General features: G+C 39.3%; 3 protein-coding genes across 4 annotated transcripts in view; 2 read left to right on the forward strand and 1 right to left on the reverse strand.

The window, feature by feature from the left end:
* Positions 1–25,597, forward strand: part of SUGCT (succinyl-CoA:glutarate-CoA transferase) — a 737,208-nt gene that overhangs the window by 418,021 nt on the left and 293,590 nt on the right. The window lies entirely within an intron of this gene.
* Positions 7,800–9,311, reverse strand: LOC104659327 (poly(rC)-binding protein 1-like). Its single transcript, XM_010359431.2, has one exon. The coding sequence runs from the start codon at positions 9,221–9,223 to the stop codon at positions 8,093–8,095; it is 1,131 nt and encodes a 376-aa protein (XP_010357733.2). The 5' UTR covers positions 9,224–9,311; the 3' UTR covers positions 7,800–8,092.
* Positions 9,428–9,926, forward strand: LOC115898292 (gametocyte-specific factor 1-like). Its single transcript, XM_030932713.1, is given in 2 exon segments — positions 9,428–9,525; positions 9,527–9,926. Coding segments are annotated over 2 exon segments (498 nt in total).

The following is a 25,597-nucleotide window of genomic DNA, read 5'->3' on the forward strand; positions in this document are numbered from 1 at the left end:
ACCGTGATTGTGCCACTGCATTCCAGTCTGGATGACAGAGCAACAGTGTCTCAAATGATAATAATAATAATAATAATAATAATAATAATGATAATGAAAAGGGGGCGAGAGCCTCTTATGGCTTTCTGCAATCCAAGTGAAAGCAATACTCTGTGAATGAATTTTTATAATTAAACACTAGCAATTATTTTAGAATATGATCTGAAAGGCCTACTTGTGTAAAGCTGCTGGCAAGTAGAGCCTACAAAAAGTAGTCCCCCAGAGATGCCAAGGAGACAAACATAGATACCGGTCCTTAAAAGTCCACAGAACAATGAGTGGGATATGTATATATATAGAAAAAAAAAACTAGAAGTAAACATACCAAAATGTTTCTTATCTTTGGGTTGTTGAATTGTAGGTGATTTATTTGATAAAAATATGCAATGTCTTGGCCAGGCATGGTGGCTCACACCTGTAATCCCAGCACTTTGGGAGGCCGAGGCAGGCGGATGGATCATGAGGTCAGGAGATCGAACCGTCCTGGCTAACACAGTGAATCCCCGCCTCTACTAAAAGAAAAATACAAAAAAAAATTAGCCGGGTGTGGTAGCAGACATCTGTAGTCCCAGCTACTTGGGAGGCTGAGGCAGGAGAATGGCGTGAACCCGGGAGGCAGAGTTTGCTGTGAGCCAAGATCGCGCCACTGCACTCCAGCCTGGGCAACAGAGCAAGTCTCCGTCTCAAAAAAAAAAAAAAAAAAACTGCAACGTCTCAAACAGTAAGCCTATCAACTTTTATAATCCAACCACAGTCATTTCATAATAAAATAATAATTATATCTGTAGGGTAGAGGAAAGGAATGTACTTGAAATTGCTCTTTGTAAGAGTTAATTTCAATTTATTCTGCTTACTCGCCCTGTCATGAGTCAGAATCTCTATTTCTTTGCCTACTGGAGATATGTGTGTCTCATTTGATATCTTGACAATGAAGAAAATTGTATAACCTAGAAAGGGCTGAATATTATGGAGCCATGGGACCCGGGTCAATGATAGTCGTAATGTGACTGTCTTTTAGGAGGGGCTTGGCCTAACTTCTTGTACCTGCTGATAGAAGGAATCAGACCTCCCTAATGGCAACTTTCCCTTTCTGCTAGTGAACTGGGCACTCTAAGAGATGTATTTATTACTTCAGAGCAGGCTTTTGTATACTGAGAATGAAGACAAGTTTTCTGTCTCCAAAATGCCCAATATTATCCTAGTCTAGGTAAAAAGCACTTGCTAACCATGTTCTCATGTAAGTAGCTCCAGATCCAATTTCCTGTACCCCAGGAAGAATGGTAATCCAGGACTGATAACCACATCCTTCAACTAGAGAACCTGGATTCTGAAAAAGTGCTGTAGATACTAAAAATATGTTGTGGATGTGGGCAGTTGTTATTACCAGGATTGGATTTAAGGGACAGTTGAAAAATAGGCAGAATTCAGCATTATTTTCTTCTCATTTTAGTAGCATTCTCGCAATTTTTTACCATTACCCATGCCTTCTTGAGAATCAAATGGAAAACTTACCCCCTAGGTCTCTTTTTGTCCAGATGCTTAAGAAACCCCCTTTCTGTTGATAGTTATATTGGCCAGATCTATTAGTCAACTAATTTATGGAACACACTGATGACTTGAAGTGGCTAAATTATTATACTGCTCAGGTATGTTCTGCAAAGTAAAGGGAATATGGCTTTGATTAATGGAATAAAGGTCTAACGGTAGATACGTTTCTGCTGGGGCATAGGCTATCACCATCATTTCTTATATTAATTCATCTTTTCTTTCATTCAACAAATCTTTATTGCACATCATTTATATGCAGGTACTGTTTTCAGCATTGTGCTTTACTTTAGATGGAAACCCTATTCATTGGACTACCCTAGTCATTGAACACCATGATTACCATGACCCTGTTCTGCTCAAATCCTCTGATGTCTTTCTATCATGATCAGCATGAATTCTAGGGGTGGAATGATCTGGTCCCATTTACCTCTATTGTCTTATTTCCTGTCTCTATCCAACCTTCTTTTTCTGCTTCAGCCCCACTGACCCCTTTGATGTTCTCTAGCACACTAAGCAAGCTCACACTTTGGCATTCTAGTATTTCCTGTTATATCTATATGGAATATTCTCTTTACAGACATCCTTGGGGCTTACTGCCTCATTTTATGTAGGACTCTGCTCAAACGTCACCTCAACAGAGAGGTTTCTCTTGATCACTCTCTTTCCTTGCTTAATTTTCTTCGTAGTGATCAACACCTGGCATATCTCTCTCTCTCTCTCTCTCTCTCTCTCTCACACACACACACACACACACATGAATATAAACTTCATAAAGTCAGGTGTTCCTGGCCATAATATACACTCAGTGAATATGTGTGTTTGTTGAATGACTCTGCTTCTCATGGAGCATCTACAATGTAGTCTTCTTAATCTTGAGTTCTTATGTTCTCCCCAGCACATAACCAAGTAAACAGAGACAAAATATCATTACCACACCAAAAATAATAATTAAGGAGATTCAATCATATGTTCCAAGTGCTTAACACAGATACAATTAATATTATATCTACACATTCCTTCCCTAGGATGGGCCCTGTTTTCAGGACATTTGGCCGTCGTGACTCTGGTATGGCTCTGCTGTTATTTTTACATGGTGTTAATGTGTTCCTGACATATTTCAGAGACCAGGCTTGTCATTTACTTTGAGGGGTCCCATGAATTTCTCTCTTACACTTTTCAAATGAAATTTCAGAATTGAGTCAAATTTATTGTTTCAATCAAAATGGATTTGAATTACAGATGTCTGATCCCTTAAAAACAGAGCTAAAAAAAGAAAGCTTCCATCAACTTCAGTTCTTCTTTGCTTGTCTGCTACAAACCAGAACCAAGGACTTTCTATGAGACCTTAAAAATCTTTATTATGTTAAAAACATCATGCATATTAAGCTAAATGCATTATATTTCCTTATATTTTAAGGTTTGCTTCATCGAGGAAGTGGTATAACCCATGAGCAGATTGTGGATGCTTTCTCAAAATGTGATTATTGCTCATAAAAGCTGTTTTAATTGAAAACTTTATTCCATGGAAAGCCTATAGCAATCTTAGATGCACATACCTATATTTATATCTATAATTTATTTTTAAAGATTCCCTATACAACACTATTTTGAAATTACTAAAGCAGTTTTCCTTCCTTTTTGTTATTCATCTGGGTAACTTAAAAAAATATTGCTGTTATGTTCAACTGTTGCAGGCAACTAAAAGCTTAAGAAAATTATTCCCTCGCCTGTCCCCCCCAAAGCCACATCTAAAAAGGTCACGAAAGGAAACACACAATTCAAATAATCTCCATGCTGTATCTGAGATTAACTTGGACACAGATGTTTTAACTTACAGTTTGATCTGGTGTAATATATACATTTAACAAAATCCTGTTTTGTATTGCTTCTATAAACACTGACGTTTGATAAAAGTGTATTGATTTTTCTGCTATTTAAGAGCTTTTGAACCAGTGCTTAAAGCAGATTTTCTCCAAGGCCTAAATTAACTCTTTCAGCCTTTGACTATGGTTTCCATGTAGGGATTTGTGTGTGCATTAAAAGTATGTATTTGTTTATACTGGAAATGCATTCGAATGGCAAACCATTTTGTGGTCTGCAGTATTTTACTCAGTAGGGATAATCGTTAGACTTTGTTCTTGATTTTTTTTCTTAGGAGTTTAAATGATTCAACACTATTCATTACCACTCATTTTGGAACTACGCTGTAATCATTATAGGCCTAGATATTATCTGAAAAGTTACTGAATAGGGGATTTCTCCTAGCACTCTGGGCATTTCAATGTGGACATCATCCTTCCTCCTCTCCGTCCTCTGGTCTTTTCTCCAACTTTAATGTGAGGGCTCTTGAGAAAGTGGGAACATCCATCCAGTTTAACTCTGTCTTGCTTTCAGAGTTGTTCTCACACTCTCTTCTTTGTTGGCCAACATTCTAACATGTCACAAGTTTCTTACTTTGTGTGGGAGCACAGAGCCACACAATTGCAAGTAGACTTCTCTAAGTAAACTGTGTCTTCAGACTAGGTAACTCCTGGGGAAAAACGTCCAAATTTAAAATAGCAAAATAAATTTCAAATTCAGCAACACCACAACCTTTGAAGCTACAGAAGGTTGCTGTTATGTAGAATCTCTTATGATGGCATACAAAGAAAGACTGTAAGTTATGTAAGACACTAGCTTATATGAGGGCTTATTAGACTTCGTCATTTTCAAAAGTCTTAAATGAATGATTCCATTTGAGTCTCAGTATAACTTGGGTATTTTATTAGATATTTCCATTTTGCAAATGATGACCTCATATCTGAGAAAGGATTCTGCATTTCTTTTCTTTTACCAGCCAGAAAGATCATGTCTCTCTGGATATAATGGAGAAGTAAAAAATTTGATTCAGTGGATAGTCAAATGGCTATTTTGTGATGCTGTACCACATTTCTTAATTTTTAAATTCATCATTCAGGTACATAGTAAGCATAACCTATAACATTGATAAGAATATTTCTTTATCAGTGATAAACACCCACACCTCCCTCAAGAACAGGGGACAAAAACAGATGGAAAACTCCAAACTAGAAACCTATAAAGTTTTATACAAAGGACTGTTACCTTAAGATCTTTCTCAAACAAAACTTTAGAAAATGAAAACTGTTTGAGTGATTGCTATAAAAAACAACTTTCAGAGGAGTTTGCTCCTCAGCTCCCAGATTTTTCCTCTTTCCTGGGACAGAGCTTCCAAATATAAATGGGCACCATTGTCGTCGTTGGCAGTGACATGGCCTGTGCAGAGCATGGACATGAAGCATGGCTTGTCCAGACATCTTGCTGGAAAATGACATTGTGATGATGCTATGGCTCTTGGGAAACCCAGGTGAAGCTCAAGTGAAGTTAATATTTATTATTAGAAAGAATGATGGAGATGCTTTACGTATTTTTGTAGAGATTTTATTTAATTTACATTTTATAAAAGAAAAATATCTTCCTTTCGCCAAAAGCAGTTAATAAGTTCCTTTGTGAGAATTAGGAGCAACAATGAAGCTAAGAGGGCAGCCTCCCTCTAAAGGATTTGGATTTGAATCCTGGCTCTGCTATTTCCTAGCTGTGTGACCTTGGGGAAGTTCATTATCCTTTTTGAGCTTCGGTTTTCTCATCTGCAAATCATAAATAATAACACCTACCTTTAAGGATTGTTTCAAAGGTTGTAGATAATACATGCATTGGCCCAAGGTAACTTTTTAAAAATCAGGTACTCAGTTCATGTGAGGAATGGGACTTTGGATCATTAAGAGCCTCATTGCACATATATTCTGCCAAGGACTTATAAGTCCATTGCTTGAAATACGAATTAAGGGGGATGAGATAGAGGGGCAGGGATTTCAGATCTTCAGAAGATGAATCTAAATGTAGGATGTAGGTGATCCTAGGGACACACTTAAGTCTCTCCTTTCCCTCCAGTGGTTACCGAACCCTTGGCCAAGGCACTGCTTCCCTGATCAGTAATGTGTGAAATGTCATCCTTTCACTCAATATCTCTTCCCATGTGTCTTTGAGTTATATCTACTCATTTTACCCACCAAACTTGCTTTTATTATCTTCATCTTTGTAGAGCCAGCACATCTCTGCAGGAACTAGCTGAATCTGATTCTGCTTCTCACATCCCTGACAAAACTGTCAGCTTCATTTCCATCACAAAATCTTGGTAGCTCTTAAGGGTGTCAGAGCTCAATGTTTCCCATTCCAGGTTGAGTTGGCACACCTGGGGCAAAGAGGCACTTCCTTAAGACTTGAGAAGTGAGCAACTTGGACTGACAGATCATTGAGAAATACAAATGTGGGTTTAAATTTCTGCTGTAAAATAGGAATTGTCTCAATGTGGAAGGATTATAAAAAAATAAACTTTGACTTAACTCATTGATTGTTGAGAGTTACAGTATAAAAAGCAATTAGACTGTTCCCTTTGAACTGTGGTCTAGTCTGATGATAATCATTGCATTAAAAACCTTTTAATCTTGTTAAGCCTTCGATTCTGATCTAAATGATAAAGTTGATTTTTTTAAATTAACTGATTGGAAAAATTGTTAGGCAAAAATTAATGTGATTATTCTTTCACCAATCATGAAGTGTGGTATCCAAAGTTGATGATATGTAGCTTGCTACCATAAAAAGGAAGGCTGCATTAGTCACATTGTTATAAAATCTTGCCTTCAAATAAAAAAAAATGAGAGTTTCAAGAGAAATTACTATGTTAGGGAAGTAGCTCAGTGGTGATTGCATTATATTTTCAAAAATAAGAACTTTTTTAGTTACCTGAAGTTGCTACTCTTATTTTTTCTAAGACAAACTTATTTTAAACATTTTTGGTGGACATATTATAAGAATTTTTCTCTTTGCTTGTTAGTGAGAACATACTAGAGATTACTTTTCCTGAAGGACACAGGGTTAACATATTTTTTCATTTATTTATTCAAATAATATTTGCTGAGCGCCCATACCCTAACAGTTACTGTATAAAGGGAGTCTTAAAGAAAAAAGGCCCAGCCATGTCAAGAATGGGGAGAATGGAGTTCCCAGCAGGGAGAACAGCATGAGCTGTCCCTGAGGTGGGAAAGCACTTGGCAAGTTTTGTGGAACTGAAGAACAGTGTGGTTAGAGCTTAATGTGAGACAAGGAGAATGGAACAAGAAGAGACTAGAATGCAGTTAAACATGGAGGGACTGTTAACGTGCATGGAGCGATTGCCCTTAAGTTAAACATCACCAGGCTGCTGCACATTTTCTGACACACTTGATGTATTTATTTTGTGATGTTTCTGATATCTTTTCCTTCATTGTTGTTAATTCTTTGACTTTGCAGCAATTGTAAAATCTGAGTCTAGTAGTGTTTCCTTTTTTTCTTTCTAAAAGTCTTCTGTTGGGCTGGAGAATCAGATAACCAGCCTAATTAGGATTATGTCTAAACTAAGAGTAAAACAGCAATGAGTTTGCAACAGGTACACTCTCCTCTGGGCAAAAACTTAAGGCTTTTTTTTTTTTTTTGAGATGGAGCTTCGCTCTGTTGCCCAGACTGCAGTGCAGTGGCGCGATCTTGGCTTACTGCAACCTCTGCCTCCGGGATTCAAGCGATTCTCCTGCCTCAGCCTTCCGAGTAGCTGGGATTACAGGCGCCTGCCACAATACCAGGCTAAAAAGCTGTAGGCTTTTATAAATGTACCACTTTCTTTCTGGGCCTCAGTTTCCTTATCTGTAAAAGCAGGCTACTGATCAAAATACCACGTAAAGGCCCTTTCAATTTGTAATTTGACTCACAATAAAAGATCTTTAAAACATATTGCATTTTATTATGCTTTGCATAGCTAAGTTTGCCCTTGCCACATTTTAATTACCTGCAAGGATTAACTGCTTTTTAAAATAACAGCATCCCCAAAGCATTAATATTGACCAAAATAAAGTAAAAAATTAAAGTGTTGAGAATTACTGTATAAATGAAATTAATAGTTAATTATAGATCACTTATTCTGTTACTTTTTTTCTTTATTTGACTATGAAATTTATTGTGAGAAAATGTGAACTCAAGTGCAAATTAGTTTTGAGCTCCATGTCTAATCATTTCTAAATTTGCTAAATGCATGTCATTGTTTTCCTATTTCAAAATTTCAAATTCTATACTTTCTGTACACAGGAGTGTTACAATTGTTCATGCACACACAAATATTATCTCTCTTTTTTTTAACCAATTCGTTTTTTTAATTCTTAAATTCTTGACATTACAGAACGAAACTGAAATTTATTAACATTCCACTCTTACATTTCTTATCGACAAGCAGAAATAAAATTCATGAGCCAAAAAACCCAAAACAAAACTAAAAACAGGGAAAAGCTTATAAAACTAAATATGGATCCCAGCATTAACAGGTGAACAGAGAATGTGATTTTTAAACTCTTAGCGGATGATAAAGTTGTGTAGAAACTGAACACTTACAAATTATTTAAAACCTGGAATCACTGACCAGAAATTACACAGTTGGATCATGGGAAAACAGCAGAAAGGGGTTATTGAGGGAACTTACACTGTTGTAGCTGCACCCCATGCCCTTCTCAGAGGAAAGCCTGGCATTGATTAGATACTGAGCCAGACTAATACTGGCAGCAGAGCCAGTGATAGTAACCTGCCTACCAGAGGAGCCTTCCACTGGGTTGGCAATTTTAATCTGGGCCCCGGACATCTGGCGGATCTCATTAATTTTGGCGCCTTGGCACCCGATTATGCAGCCAATTAAGTTATTTGGAATGGTGAGTTCATGGGTGGTTTGAGTAGATGCATCCAAACTTGCCCAATAGCCTTTCACCTCTGGAGAGCTGGAGTCAATTCCGGCGAATCCGGTCCCGCTGTGCATCATGGCAAAGTGAGACTGTTGTCTTGCCACCTGGTTCAGCTTGGCCAGATCGAGCGGAGAAATGGTGTGTTGTCCTTGAATCGAGTAGGCATCTAGAGGTGGTCCCTCCAGGTCATGAGTGGCATGGGGGTAGCCCGCAGCGTCGCTGCACCGATCTTGGCCGCCCACGCAGATGACTGGGGAGCTGGCCCGCATGGGCTGGTACGGAATGGTCATGACTCTCCCTTGCGGAGACTGGGAGAGCGTCTCCAGCATGACCAGGCAGATCTGCTTGACACACTCGGTGACAGACTGCGGCACGCCAGCGATGGTGATGGCCCGCTCGGTGGAGTTGGGCAGCATATCCCCCGCCACCTGGACCTGCGCCCCCGTACTCTCGCGGATCTCTTTGATCTTACACCCGCCTTTCCCAATCAGGGAGCCGCACTGGGTGGCCGGCACCACCAGCCTCAGGGTGACCGGGGGCCTGCTGGCCGCGGTGCTGTTGGTCATGGAGCTGTTGATATCTTCCTCCAGCTTGTCGATGATCATAGCGAAAGCCTTAAAGATGGCATTGGTGGGGCCGGTCAGAGTGATGATTCTCTCTGGACAATTCCCCTCCGAGATGTTGATCCGCGCGCCACTCTCCTCGCGGATCCTCTTAACCGACTCCCCTTTCTTCCCAATGATGCTTCCTACTTCCTTTCCGTGCATAAGAAGCCGAATGGTGAGAGTCACATTTAGTCCACTTTCAGTCACACCGGCATCCATGGCGAGCGGCGGGCGGCGTTCGGGGGAGTTGGGCTCGTTACGTGGTCAAGTCTTTCGCGACTGGCAGGGGGAGGGGAGGTGTAGGCCCAAAACTAAACGTTACGCGCCATAAGTGACCGTTGCTGGGGAGTGCGTGGGAGGAAGGTGACTGTGAGGAAGGTGTGTGTCCACCAAGCACTTGGATTCAGCTCCTTCATTTCCAACATGGAAGAAACTTACACTGACTCCCTGGACCCTGAGAAGCTATTGCAATGCCCCTATGACAAAAACCATCAAATCAGGGCTTGCAGGTTTCCTTATCATCAAGTGCAGAAAGAATCATCCTGATGTTGCAAGCAAATTGGCTACTTGTCCCTTCAATGCTCACCACCAGGTTCCTCGAGCAAAAATTAGTCATCATATCTCAAGCTGTGATGACAGAAGTTGTATTGAGCAAGATGTTGTAAACCAAACCAGGAGCCTTAGACAAGAGACTCTGGCTGAGAGCACTTGGCAGTGCCCTCCTTGTGATGAAGACTGGGATAAAGATTTGTGGGAACAGACCAGCACCCCATTTGTCTGGGGCACAACTCACTACTCTGACAATAACAGCCCTGCAAGCAATATAGTTACGGAACATAAGAATAACCTGGCTTCAGGCTTGCGAGTTCCCAAATCTCTGCCGTATGTTTTGCCATGGAAAAACAATGGAAATGCACAGTAACTGAATACCTATCTCATCAAATGCCAGACCCTAAAAGACTCTTGCTTCTTCCTGCTACCAGTGGGTTCTTCATTTTCCTCCTAATCTAATTATAGAATGATAAACTCTCTGTGACTTTCCAAACTGACAAGCACATTTTTTCCTCCCCTCCTCCACTTGAATCCTCGTTTGATGCAAGTACCCTCATACTCAGAAGCTTCCAAATAAACCTTTGATACAGAAAAAAAAAAAAAATATCTTAAGGGAGAAGCTGTTGCTTCTGTTTTCATGTCAACTACAGCATTTGACATACTATTTTGAGCAAAATAAATGCTCAATAAAATGTTTTTTGAATGAACACATCAATGAAAAAAATTCATTGGCTTGAATCTGACTTAAATATTTGCTAAATGGATCAAGCACCACCACTAAGCTACTTTTCTGTCTTCAGAAAAGCTTTTATCAGGCACCAGTTACTTAAAAATAAAGTGTGAATCTGTGGTATTCTTAAATTCTTTGGGATTATGTAGGAATGTGTAAAATGATGTTCAGGTGTCTCCGGAGAAAAGGGTTAGTAAGCAACACTTACATAGAAATTAAATTGTTTCAGACAGTGGTCAACCTCAGCAAAGTATTTGCAAAATAGCAATCAAGTGACTGCTCTCATTTGCTTTGGGAGTCAGAAGCTGTCCACTTACCTCCAAACCTCACTCCTCACTAATTGCAGGGATGAACGAGTGGAAGGCAGGGCGTTGGATGAGTGCTGACAGCTGTCCCAAATGTGGCATCTTGTTTCCTGCGGGCCCAGGTCTGCTTAGCATTACACAGTGCTTAGCTTCGTTCAGGATGTGGTCAGTGTTTGCTGGGAGGTGTATGAGACACTGGCTTTACAGGAGGAAAGCTCCTGGAAATTTACACCAGGCATGCAAATTTGAGTGTAGAAAATTGGCTGTAAAAATTCAGGGGGAAGAAAGAAAATTTATTGATGTGGCAGCAAGGAAAATATTTCTTTTGCCTCCCCAAGGAAAAGAAATTCCGCAGGGCTTAGAGTTTGTATTTAAAAGAGATAAATTCATTCCTAGAAATATTTTGGTATCACTGGCTCTCAGGTGGCTCAAGTTCCATTCATTGGTGGTCAGAGCTTTCTGGGATCTAAGGAAGGAGAGGTGAGGAGTTGGAGGGGAGGACCTTACATGTAAGGAGAGCACGTGCCAGTGTGATATAACAATCCCTGAGCCCCCCAGCAAGTAGTGGAAATGATGTATTAGATTAATCTGTGTCTAACTTTAATGAGGATTGTCTTCAGTTTAAAAAGCAAAGGTGGAAAAAAGAATCTGGGGAAAATCCCTCATGTCCTCTGGAATAAATTTATGATGTTAATCTCATATTATCCTAATGTTTAAAGTATTAAACTTTTTCTTAGGAATAAGCAGCTAAATTGATGGTGCCTTGGGTCGCTGCTGGCTTTCAATTTCAGGGATGCTGTGATGAACGAAGGCTGAAGGGTGTGTCCGAGAAAAACTTGGGCTTATCTCCTTATTTCCAAATCAAACGGTGTCATTGGTAGCATCCACTGTGGCATCAAACTTCTGCGAAAGAAGAGAAGACAGGATATATGCGCGGAGGCACGTGATTCATCTTGATGTCGTCTGTCCTCTGCGTTATTTGGAGAGTGGACTGAGAAACCCCGGGACTGAAGACGTAGAGTAGAGTAACAAAAATGCACCCCATCACAATGTCTAAACACAAATGTTCACTTTTTGTTTCAGCTTGAGCTGTGACCCCTCAAAACTGCTTGCTCAGCCTTTCTTAATACCAGAGCAACTTAAAAACAAATCCCATCTTCTACCAAAACTGCTTTAGGAAGCAGCTCCTCTGGGCCCCTGGCTTTGACAGGATTCATTCTGAAATGGTCCTGTATCATCCAACCAATACAGCAAATCTGTTACTTTTATAACAGGAGAATCCGACAGGATTTTCCAGAGGCCAGCTGTGGATCTTTAGATTGTCGTCATGTTACTCAGAACAGAACAACTGTTTGAATCAAAGCCAAAGATGTCCTTGAATCATTTGGTATCAGGGCACTAATGAGCTCTGCAGACATTTCAAATTCCTTTTCCTTCCCATCCCTCCCTCCCCATCCACCTTACCCAGGTGTGACTTAATCCAGTCTATTTTTCCCCTAGTAATAAGCTGCAACACACATACACTCATGCACACACACACATCCATCCATACATATAGACATAAAATTTATAGGTGTATAATCTGTTTTGTGTGGTGAAGTAAGGTTACAAAACAGTGATTTTTCAAAAGAAGCAGCAGATTCTTCACTGATCTCTTTTAATTAATAGATATGTAGAAGTAGAGCTTTGATTTTCGTTGTGTCCTATGGTTTTTAGAAATGGCAGATGCCTTAATGATCTGCTAAGCCAACTCTGAGTTTTTGGAGATGAGAAAACTGAGGCTCAGAGTTTGAGGAGATTTGTCTAAGATCCCCCAGGTAGCATCTGGTAGAGCTGGACTTGAGCATGTTGTTGACCTCCTGGCTCTCTTTCCTCTGTAGCACACAATTTGAGAGCCTTGTTCATGTTTCTTATTTTCTCCATTTTCTTCTGCTTAAAACTGCCTGTTATAAATGGGCAAGTTTTATTCACCTATGATGTTTCTTGTACTTGTTTTTCATGGCAAATTGATGAAATTGTGTTATTCTGAAGTCATATGTTATATAAGCACATATAATTTCAGTCTGGTATGCTCACCGTTCCCTGCCCCCTACCCCACTACATCTGTGTGATGAATTCCACTTATAACCAGGGCTCAAGTCCTCTGTGAGTCTCTGTGCAGAGCAAAACCTCCCCTGGATACTCACCTCCCCTCACCCTTGGCAGCTGCTCCTCTCTCTACTCCAGCAAGCCTTTGTATATGGAAGCGTGAGCACTCCTACATTCTATTGTATTTATTTATTCATTCATTTATCTTTTTTAATCCCCAGTTCTCCAATATAGCAAATGAAATTCCTTATAGAACAAACCCCTACATAACTTAAGACTGTTTTAACCCTTATTTCCAGTTTAATTTGTGAAGATACATTATGTCATCCTGAATGTGGGCCTGTTAGTTTTGTTGTTGTTGTTGTTTGTTTTGTTGTTGTTGTTGTTGTTGTTTTGAGCCAGAGTCTTGCTCTGTTGCCCAGGCTGGAGTGCAGTGGTGTGATCTCGGCTCACTGCAAACTGCAAGAGATTTCTTGCCTCAGCCTCCCAAGTAGCTGGGATTACAGCATGCCACCACACCCTGCTAATTTTTGAATTTTTAGTAGAAACAGCATTTCACCATGTTAGCCAGGCTGGTCTCGAACTCCTGACCTCAGGCAATCCGCCTGCCTTGACCTCCCAAAGTGTTGGGATTACAGACGTGAGCCACCGTGCCTGGCTGTGCCTGTTAATTTAATCTTTCAAAAGATTATGAATCAGCTTCCTACTTTTTAACTGATATTTACTGAGCATCAAGTATTGTGTTACAAATAACCGTAGGATTTGCTTCTGTGGACATTATGCCATGAAATCTTCACAACAATCCTGGAGAGTTAGGTTGGCCTCACTGATACCTGGATACAGAAACAGAGCAGAAAGAGGGCACATCTTTTCTAAAGTCTACTGAGCGGCTAAATCTGAGATTCAAACTTGACCATTTGAACCAGTGTTTAAGATCTCCACCCCTCCATCCTGCTGCCTCTGCATCCCTCCTTAACTCATTAAGCAGATTTTTTCAGTATGCCTATACTTCAGCAGGAGAGAAGCAGGATGGTGGGCGGGGAGGCGGGAGGGGTGGGGTTGGGAGAAGTTTTGGAGTACATTCTTTGGATTGTCTGCCTCAAACATACCCCTCCAAAAGTCATCACTATCAATATGAAAGTTTAAACTGTTATACTTTTTAAAGAAGAGGATTTAGGCCCCCTCAGCTCTCTGTTATTGTTGCCTTATTTTCTATTTATCACTTGTCTGATTTAATTTCTTACCAATGTTTTAAAAAAAAAAACTGACCACTGAAAGGTAGTTCGTAATTATCCCAGGATAGTGAAGAAGAGGGGGATGGCATATTCAAATTACTAGTTGATTCAAAATGTGGAAGAAGTTGATGCCTAGTAGCTTCCTCCCACCAAATTGTCAGAACTTCTGTGTAATAGCAAACATACATTGCATCTACTTCCCCCCACCCCACATCTTTTAATCTCTAGAAGTCCTATTGGTTCATTAAGTGGCAATATTTAAATGGTTAAAAAAAAAAAAAAAAAGCTAAAAATGTCTTAGGTTTCCATCACTTATACCTGAAGAGTTAAGAGTTTTATGAGGCTGGGTGTGGTGGCTCATGCCTGTAATCCCAGCACTTTGGGAGGCTGAGGCAGGTGAATCACCTGAAGTCAGGAGTTTGAGACCAGCCTGGCCAACATAGTGAAACCCTGTCTCTACTAAAAATACAAAAATTAGCCAGGCATGGTGGTGCCCTCAGCAGGCTGAGGCAGGAGAATTGCTTGAAACAGGAGGGGGAGGTTGTAGTGAGCCGAGATCGTGCCACTACACTCTAGCCTGGGTGACAGAGTGAGACTGTCTCAAACAAACAAACAAAAAAAGAGTTATATGTAACTGTGTAATGCTTCTCCCATGTTGTAAAAACTAGACAGTGTCACTGAGTTGTGACAATCAGTCCTTTATAATTCACTGTTGCTCATGTTTTGCATCTATCAGTACTGAAAAGTAAAAGGCAGGCCCTTTCATTTACATACAATAAAAAAGACGCAGGAAACTTTTTAGCTTTTTGAATAACTCAGCTCTAGAGGCAGAGCAGGAATGTGTTTAAAAGAATTAAAAGTGATGAGAAGTGTTTATCTGTTGATAGAACAGCAGCAGCCTGAAGGTTGATCCTGCCTGCAGCTTTGAACTGTTTGATTACTATTTGTCTTCTCCCTTGCAGTTGTCAAACAAGGGAAGCAGGTTTTGAAGGGGCAACAGTGAAAGAAGAAAGGGAAAAAGGTCTGCCTTCACCAGAGGAAAGTGTTTCTTCGATATGGTTTGCTTAGAAGCTATTTTGTTCCACCAAAAGGATAAAAAGTCTCTCCCATGTGTTGAGAGCAGGGAACATGTGAGTCAAGGAAATCGGAGGCTCTCGGGAGACCTAAGTGTTACTGCAGACTTACTCATGTGAAAGTTAGTGCAAGGGCATAGGGCATGGCTGTTCGTAATGTAGCTACTGGTCCGTGTAGTCCAGCTGGTAAACCCTACCAGAGGCAAGAGTTGCCAGGATTGTCTTTGATTTGTATAGGCCACAGCTTGGCTGAGTTTTGTTAAAGTCATTGTTTTCAAATATTTTTCTTACCATCTGAACTCTTTTATCAAATAAAATATCAATATATGAAACAGATAGTAGCAGAGTTGCTCTGGTTGCAGTAGGGGAGAAGGCCTGGTCCCTGCTTCCTATGCTTCACCTTCCCTCTAACAACAGATGCTCAAGTGTCAGATTTCACCCAGGAAATAATTCAGAAAACAAACAAGGAAAAGTGATTGGTGAGATCCCTTATCATCCTATTGTCCTGGGGCCAAGGGGAGTGATGCTTATACCAGTGGTTCTCAAAGTGTAGCCCAGACTGGAAGCATCAGGATTACCTGGGAACTTGTTAGACATAAAAATTCAGAATCCAGATCTCTCAGCTGGAGCCCAGCAACTGTGTTTTAATAAGACCTGTGTGTCAAGACCACCAAAGTTTGAGAACCATTACTAGAGCAGTAGTTCATATTTTAAGCTTTCCTATATCAGTTGTGTAACTGGATCCTCAGAGAGGCAGGTACCACTTGCAAGAATGTTAATAGAGGAAACACCTGTGAGAGAAAATGAGGCCAGGAGCTGGAAAAGACTGAGAGAGCTGCTGAAACTCACGCATGTCTACTCTGAGTGGAGGAGAGAGGGAAGGAAGATTGGGTGGAAGCATCCCAAGACGTTAGTACTAGTATCTGGGTATCTTGTAATTGGTCTCCATTATTTGTCATTTCTCTTGCAAATCTCATATTTTCCTGGATTTTGTGTGTGTGTGTGTGTGTGTGTGTGTGTGTGTGTGTGTGTGGCATGTTGGGAGCAGTTGAGTAAATTTAGTAAATGTTTTCTAGTGATGAATGATCTCTTGTGGAGACTCTGTATTTTGATATACTCCCCTGAAGAGTGCTGTTTTTAAAAAATAGTCACTTGATTTTGCTGGACCCAAACTGTAAACTCTTTCTCTCACCTCAAATCTTGGGTTAGTTCTTATTAGCTTTAGCTGCCAGTGCTATATACACTTCACAGGGGTCAGCCACAGTGGGAACAAAGTTTATAGACTCTACATTTTGGGCTCTCTCCTTTCTGGAATTTCCCCTTTGCTTTCCAGTACACTTTTTTTTTTTTTTTTAAACTGTAAGTAGTTTTCTTTTGGCATCATATTATCAAGGTACTCTATTCTAAGGAGTTTCACAGCAGTTTGAGCCTTATGCTGATTTGCTTTTGATTGTTTAAAAACTCTAAACATTTGTTTTATTGCTTGAGCAAAATATGCCTTTCTACTGGCTTATACATTCATAAAATCAAAGACTTTAATATTCATCCCACTGTTTAGACATTATCAACATATATTTCCTGATGAGTGAATTGATTTATTCATTAATTCTTCAAACCATTACCCCCTTCTCTGTGTACACTGTAGACATAGATTTCTCCATTACTCTAACATTTTGGTTCTCAAACCTTAGTCTACATCAAAATCATGTAGAGGGGCTGTTATGACACAGATTGTGGGGCCTCACCCTGATGTTTCTTATGCCATAGGACCATTCTTTGAGAATGACTTGTCTAACCCTGGTGACAAATTATCCTCGTTTGCCAGAGACAACCCCAGTTTTTGCACTGAAGTTTTCATGTCCCTGAAAATCCCTTTGTCCAGGGAAGAGCAGGACTAGGTCTGGTCACTTGACAGTACATTGAAAACTCCTGAGTACTTTTCGAAACTACTGCTTCCCACTCCTCACTCCTCTTGGCCCCACCTCCACCCCTTGCCTTCTATTTAACAGGTTTGGGGTGTGGTGTGGGCATCTGGATGTTTAAAAGCTGTCTAGATGATTACAATTAGAGGTTTGTCAACCACTGCTCTAATCGCAAGCCTCACCCCTCGTTGGAAGAGTTTTGGAAGAGTTTGGTACTAGCTCTTCCTTTGCCTGGAACATTTTTCCTCTTCGGTGGTTCTCAGTCCTGATTATTAGCATCAGCTGGGGAACATTTAGAAAATACCAATATGCAGGCCCCCACCTCCCAAACCCAGTGAAAAGAATCTCTGAGAATGTAGCCAAGGCCTTGATAGTCCTCAACTCCTCAGGCGATCCTCTTAGGCACTCAAGAATGGGAAGTCTTGTGATCTTCTCATAGCTAGCTCCAGTCATGCAATGAAAAAGACCTATCCTTCCTATCCGTGCCATTTAAATTCGCCACCACCTGCTTTCCCTGATACTTGTCAGTTTCTGATACTTTCTTTTTCATTTAATTCTATTTATTTTTTCCTTTCCCAAATAGAATGTAAGCTCCATGAAAGCAAGAGCTTTGTCTTATTTATCACAGTATTACCAGTTCTCAGAAGTGTCTAAAACATGTAAGCACCCAATAAATGTTAATTCATGCCTGCAATGTGTTGAGTACCGTGCTTGGCTCCAGGAACAGTACGGTAATGAACAACAACAATAATGACAACAATAGACAAAATAGTAGTCCTTTCTGACCTCATAGAGCTCACCGTCTAGTGGACTACTTCTTTTTTTAAAAATAACTTTTTGTGATCTGCCATTAGAACATCAGAAAAGTAAATGGTGAAATCAATCGAGAGGACACATTTTACCACTTGAAGACCGTCACTGGCATCTCACCTTTTCTTGGCAGTTACCAGCATCACATTTCCATGGTTAGATGAACTTAGTGATCTATAGAAACTGAAGTTAACAGTTCAACCCTGCCTTATGACAACCTGAGCCATGGTTTCTGGGCTTTGTGAATTTCTTCTGTTTTCACTGGCAACTTGGGGCCATTGAGAAGCTGGGAGACCATGCAGCTTTCACCCCCACACGTCAGGCCCACACTGGGATGCCCTTGGTGGTCCAAGGATAGAGCCGAGTCTTCCTGTTGTGGTTGGGTTGCAGGAAATACTCTGCAGTCCTTCACTTCAGCCAGACAGACACATGAAAGGACACAGAGAAAACATGTAAACAAGTGGACATCTATTTTTATGGAAACAGACATAAATGGTGTGGGGGTGCTGTAGCACGTGGGTGTCTAGATTCCAGAGGGCTTTAGTCAGGAGACAGTGTAATGCTCAACAGCAGATATTTAAAGGAAGCGGGAACTTTGTTGGAGAGGTCAGGACTAGAGCATTGCAGGCCATGTGAATGACACTGCAGAGTCTTGAGGACCTTAGCTGACACACCCAATGTGAGGCCAAAGCACAGTCCCTGTACTGTTCGTAAGGAGCCCTACCTGGAGCAGAGTAGGATGGTTTAGGGATTAGGCAAAGTCAGCATTTCTTCCTCCTGCCTTTCCTTCTGAAATAGTTCACCTATCAGGTCAGGTTTATTCTAAGATTTAAGAGATAATTGTAAAGTAACTTATCCAATGATATGAAACAATCTGCATAGCCACATAGACACTGTGAGGAAAGAAACCTCAACATTTGCCTAAATTATCTAGTTTTATTATGTCTCTAATGATTAAGTCACTGGAAATGTTTCATCTAGAGCTTTGTTTTTGCAGTGCAAAATTATAAAGAGAAATCCATTACTTGAGCGAAACATGAGCGTGAACAAGGTATATTTTTCAATATGCAATACATAGAATATGTACATAGTATGTAATATTGTGTATATATAGTACATAAATATCATACATATATACATTTATCTATCTCTTGATCAATTAGTCTGTCTCTTTCATATGAAATGATAGTTTGCTGAAAGGTAGAGACCATTCTATAATACTTAGAAAATATATTTAAAATATGTCCTATTAGCATTTAAACTATTTGTGTTATTAGTGAAGAAAGTTTAAGAACAGTGCTAGAAGACTTGTAGCTTGCTTAGGTATAACATCTACCTAGCTGTATTGTCTTTTGAATTGCTTTCATTTTATCACACATATTTAACATCACATCTCCCAATACCCAGGCCATGCTGTGAAAGGTCAAACCAGAACTTCAGAATATCCCAGGTGGTATATTTGGCCTTACCTTGCATTTTGTTTGGAGCCTCAGTAAGAAATTAGACCATCATGACTTCACAAAGCAGAGACATTGTGGTGGGTTAAGAGAAAGGCACAGGACATTTCTTGATTAATATGGGCAGTCATGTGCCATGTATGATGTTTCGGTCAATGACAGACCACATGGACAGTGGTTCTATGAGATTACAACTAAATTTTTGCTTGTACTTTTTTATGTTTAGATACACAAATACCATTTTGTTACAATCGCCTACAGTATTCAGCGCAGTGATACGTATAGGTTTGTAGCCTAAGAACAGGCTGTACCATATAGCCTAGGTGTATAGTAGACTATGTCATCTATTAATAGATTTGTGTAAGTACAGTCTATAATGTTTGCAAAATGATGAAATGCCTAATAACACATTTTTCAGAAAGAATTCCTGTTGTTAAGCAACACATGACTGTAATTTTAGATTAGTGTGAAGATGTACTAGCGAGACATTATGACACTATATTTTACTTCATTAAGCAGTAAAAATCCCTGTTGTCTGCTTCACTATTTATTTAATCATTAATTCAATACATATTTATTGAGTGTGTATTATGTACCAGGTACTGTGATAGGCACTGGGTATAATGGTTAAAATAAAATTTAAGAAAAAGAGTTTACAATTAACTTGTGGAGGTAGGAAATTAAAAACTCTATAATTGCAGGTATGGTCATACAAGAATGAAAATGGTGCTATAAGAGACTGATGTGAGGAACATAATTTAGATGAGGAAATGTAGCACCTAAGTGAAATTTAAACCAGGAGGTAGTTAGCCAGCTAAGGAGTACTTTTCATTTCAGGATTTCCAGAAAATCTGCAAACTTGACATACCTTCATTTACTTTTAAAACTAAAGGCAGAAGAGGTAAAGTAACTTGTTGTTCTAGTTTTTATTGTTTTCTTGTGGAAAGATATGGAAATTAATTTTTCCCTAAAATACATTCATCATGAAGGAAGCCACATGGAGTAATTGTGGAGGGTTACTTTATTTTTCTTTCAAGATCGTGATTTTATCATGCATATTTAACACCCTATCTTCCAAATGATGTGTGTGTGTATATTTTTCCCCTGATATCTATCAAAGACCATTTGCAGAGGAAGTAAGAAATAGGAACACCCATAGGCTAGAATATTTAAATAATTTCTGCAAGATGTAGTACAAATAGTGCCTAATTTATGGAGGCTCTGCTCATTTTGCCATTTACAGCCGGGAAAGAAAAGTCCACCTGGAAAGTGACCAGAGAGAATCTCAAGGAGTCCAAGTCACTTCTTTATTTGTAATAACTGGCCTAAGAAATTAAATAGAAGAGATCATTGGGCACAGAAATAAATGTCCCTGCTCCTGCATGACTAATCTGAGGAAATAAAACAGAGAAAGGAAACATAAAATAAAACAAGGAAGGAAATACAATCTTTCTTCTTTCCACTTTGGTACTGAAAGTATTGAACAGGGACATGCACAGTCTCACCCAGAACTTACCGTAAATTACAGTTCTGGACAAACAGACATCGGTCTCTATAACAAAAATAAAGAAGAGTCACCAAGAGAGATTGCTTTCAGAAACAATAAACAAACACAAAACCATTCCATTTTCTGTAAGGTCATCACAAATTACAAGCTAAAATAGAGTCTGAATGTGGAGTCCATACTCTTCAAAATGGTGTTACTTGCAGTATTGTGAAGTGCATACTTTGTTGGTATAATCTGTACATGATTTCCTAACTGAGACCATATTAATAAATTGCGTACTGGTTTTAGTGTCTCTCAACAATGAGATATTTGAATTCCATTATTATTTCACAGGCAGAACTGAAATTAGTCAATATTTTGCCACTAAACTATTGTAATTGAGGCACAGGGTCTTGAGTTGAATGTTTTTCATAAATAAAAGTGCCATAAATGTAATTCATAATTTGGGTATTTGATAATCCTCTACTTGTAGACACTATTTTTACCTGTCCTGAAGGTAAGCTTGTGGCCTAAACTTGAAAATGGAGTTCCTTTCTTCGTATGCTAGAGCGGAAGTCCTGCTCATCCTCTGTTAATTGCAGCTGCAAACACCCTCATCGTTAGGTTGCTGGTGCAGAGTAAGTGCTCTGGAGTAAATAACTTCAGCTTTCTCTAATGACTTTGCTTCAACTTCCTCATCTATACATTGAGGAAACTCATTGTAGCTTCCTCAATGGGTGGGCCCTTAACTCCATGGCTGTCACAGAGCACATACTCAGGATACATTAGTTCTGTATCCAAAAAGTTTAGAAAAGTGGTTTAATAATGTCAATACAGGGCATTTTCTGTAATAGTAATGCTGATATTATTAGTATATCCTAAATATTGTCATTTATTTTCTTAAGGAATTTTGGATCAGCTGTATTTTATATATAAGTAAACATTTCTTAAAAACTAAATCAACGTAATAACAAAAAAACTGACTGTGAAAATACGGAACACAAAAATTAGCAGCTCAATAATTTGCCTTGCAGCATAGTACCCTTAAATAACAACTAGCTGGTATTGGAAGCTTTTGAAATCAATAAATGAATTGAATGGGGTGGTACATCCGTAAAGGAAAATATACTTTAAAGTATTTAAACTCAAGTAAAGAGCAAAGGTGAGAAAACAGCCTTTGAAATCCTGTCATAAGGCAATAGAAAAGTCAGAATCTTCATTGTTAATTTCAAGTAATTGAAGTTTTTTCTTGAGTATAGAGGGAGATAAAATTTTCAATTTTTTTTTTTTTTTCAATTTTAGAAACTCTTCTTTCCTATATGGATTGATCTTTCCTTGGCTTTTCTAATGAATACTTTTTAGTATTATACCTTTATCCTAAAGTGATCATTGAAAATCACATACCCTTGCCGTTGGTAGTTTGAATATGTCTTCCCTGGAATTGTCTGATGATATTTAGTGTCATCGAGTCAATTATTTTACCTTCACATCCAGATAGTTACATTTAAAATGAATTCTTGAACATTCAGAAGTGAAAAGAATGCTTCCACATTAAACCAATGGCTCTTTTGGTATCTACTACATGCGTTAATTTTTGCCACATATGCATAAATTGACAAAGTATCTTGTGGGTTATAATAATCCTGATGGCTTGGAATTAATGTATTGCCTTCATAGAGCGAGTCCTGAGCCCATCTACTCTGAATCTTTGGATAAAGACAAAACTCCATCCTGCCATGCACCTGGTCAGTTGTGCAATGCTGACCAATACACAGCTGCTAACAATAAGGATATTGTGCTTATGTAACGCAGTTCAGGATCTGATGGTGAGTCTCTCGATACATGCTGAAACACGGGGGAATTTTTACTTGCCAGGATGCCTGCTTCATGGAAAATATTGTGTCTGTGTTGAAGCATACACTTACATTTCTCTATATAAGTTGGTGGACTTGAATTCTACCAGATTACCTTAGCTTTAAAGCAGTTTTGACGGGGTTAAGGCTCTCTCGGTCAAGAAAAGGTCTTACAGTGCGGCATCAAATGTAATTTTAGGAATTCTTTTTTGAGCACTTGTTTTACCAAGTTAACAAAAGTCTGTGTTATGTTTCTTCTCATTGATGTGGGTGTGTCCTTGTGTGTGTATTATTCGAGAGAGGCTTCCATTTGTTGAGTGATCTTCATGCAAACATCTTGGAGTGCTTTACAAAAGAATTTTAAAAATCAAACCAAACAGGATATTAAACTATGCTGCCAAACAAGTAAGTCTTTAGGCATGATTTAAGTTTAGTTAATGACATAAAGAGCTAAATCTGTGAAAGGAAGCAAGTTCCTTGGATCAGAAAAAAAGCAGAAAACAGATACTCATATTTTGTCTAAGTCTTCATTTGAGTAGCTCCAAAAATGTTCTTTTAGAAGTGAAGTTGGAAAATCCCAGGCTAAGTGAACTCCAAGGAGCAGTGTTTTAGGGGAAAAGACCAGATAATAGTTCCCATGTGCACAGTGATCTACAGATTGCAAAGTGTTTTCCCAGCCATTATTTCATTTGACCATCACAACACTCCATCAAAGTAGTTAAGGACAGTGTTACCCCAGTTTACAGATGAATAAACTGATGACAGGAGAAATTAAGGAATTAAATGAGGGTCACCCAGCTAGACGGTGATAGAACTGGGATTGGCATATGGATGTTGCCCTAAATCCCATGTTGTGTATATAGTAACGTAAGGCTCCGCTGTGGCAAACTATTTACACTGGATACTTTTCTCCTGCCATTATAGCTGCCTTGGGAGTGATAGTAATGACTCTGACTTCCCAGGGTATCTTAACATTCTGCTTCCTCTCAGGAGGATCTCCTGACATTCTTGTGTAAATGGAAAAGTAGAAAACCAGGATCTTCTAAGGCAAGTGCATTGTAAATGATAATTTCATGCCTTAATCTTTTCAAAACATTTAAACTGGCTTTGATGATTCACCTTTAAACTCACCCTTCAGTGGTTCTCAGAATCCTCCTTGAGAAGATAAAAGTGGAATAATCCCATCAGCTCTGGCAGTTGTAGGTGGCTTCTCATGGTAAGGGACTGTAGTGGGGAAAATGGGGAATTCTTAATGAGCTCTCTTTCCATTGCTGAATTGAACCAAATGTAGTTACCCTTGAACGTTTGAGGATTCTATAAGCATTGTGGTTTCAGACAGTGAGTCATGACCTTGTGCCAGAGGGGTGGGTGATAATAGTATCTGGATTCATTCATGAGACATATAGTGACTTTTTAAGGTATATTCTGAAATGAGTCTTCCAGCAGTCAAATTTAACTGTTGTTGTCTTTGCTTTGCCTTCTTCTCTGAAAACACAATTATTTTCTCATTCAAGGTTTGGACTTTAAAAGCTTACCTTTTCCTTGAGACACCTTTAGCTTGAGACAAATCTAGGCAGAACATTGTTTTGTGATTCTGTAGATCTTTTGACAAAGTGGATCCTCCTGCTTTACCCTCCCTGCCAATTACTTTATTTTTCGTAGAGGCAAGATCTTGGTATGTTTCCCAGGCTGGTGATGAACTCCTAAGCTCAATTGGCCTCCCAAAGTGTTAGGATTTTAGGTGTGAGCCACCACACATGCCTCTAAACTTTTTTGTTTTGTTTCTTGAGACAGGATCTCACTGTGGCACCCAGGCTGGAGTGTTTTGGTGCAATTGTGTCTCACTGTGGCCTCGACCTCCCAGGTTCTGGTGATCCTCTCACCTCAGCCTTTCAAGTACCCGGGGTTGCAGGTGTGCACCACCACATCTGGCTAATTTTTGTATTTTTTATAGAGTTGAGGGTTTTGTCATGTTGCCTAGGCTGGTCTTGAACTCCTGGGTTCAAGCAATCCATCCGTCTTGGCCTCCAATGTACTAGGGTTACAGGTGAGAGCCACTGTGCCTGGCCAACTTCTAAATTTTAATGACTTTTTTTTTTCTTTTACCTGCCAGACCTTGGTAATCATTTCTTCTTTTAAATTTATTTTATATAATTGTCCAGGTGGTTCAAGTTCCCCTGAAAAATGCTGTATCATTGCTTAAGGTAAAATGTCTTGCACAGAATAGGAGCTCAGTCAATGTCTGCTGATAATTACTTTTTTCCATTCTATATAGAATCATATAGTTTTAAGTGTTAGGCAGTGTTTTTAACTTAGAACTTAAAATGGAAATCGCTGTGATGATTAAAATATTCAACATCCTCATTGCCCAATATGGCAGCCACTAGCCATTTTGCTGTTGAGCACTTGAAATGTGGCTCTTGTGACTGAGGAAGTGGATTTAAATTTTGTTTAACTGTAATTAGTTTAAGTGTATAAAGCCACATGTGAGTAGTGGCTACCAGACTGGATGATGCCTGCTATAAGAATGTGCAGAATGGCAATCTCAATGTGAACTGTGAGTTAGAGAAGTCCTCCTGGAGGAAGAGGAACTTGGATCTTGCAGGAGGCAAGCAGAGAGAAGGGGTGGGCTGTTTTAAGTGAGGAATATAGCAGAAGCTCTAAGGTGATAGACAGTGTTAAATTTGGGATTAGTTTCAAGACTGGAAGTAGAGCAGAGTTTGAACACTAGGGACAGTAGTAATAATAACAGCAGACACTTATCAATTTACAGGCCACATACTAGTTTAATCTTCACAACAATACTATAACTCCAAGAATATAAGTAATTTGCTGAAAGGTACAAGTTGATATTGGACCTGAGATTGGAACTCATATCTGTCTAGCTCAAAAACCTAAGCTTTTAACCACAATACTATGCTGCCTTATGATCTGCCATGTTAAGAAAGACTTACAAGTAGGAAATAACCTCAGTGCCTTTCAACTGCTAAATGAGTAAATAAATAATGGAATACATCCAATCAATGGAATACCACTTAGCAATATGAAAAGTAACAGAACTACAGATAATATGTAACAACAT

The sequence above is a fragment of the Rhinopithecus roxellana genome, chromosome 6 (assembly GCF_007565055.1).
Source record: "Rhinopithecus roxellana isolate Shanxi Qingling chromosome 6, ASM756505v1, whole genome shotgun sequence".
In the NCBI taxonomy this organism is placed as follows: Eukaryota; Metazoa; Chordata; class Mammalia; order Primates; family Cercopithecidae; genus Rhinopithecus; species Rhinopithecus roxellana.

Excerpts from the sequence above, each read along its gene's own strand:
- LOC104659327 (XM_010359431.2), bottom strand. The coding sequence starts at position 9,223 with ATGGATGCCGGTGTGACTGAAAGTGGACTAAATGTGACTCTCACCATT.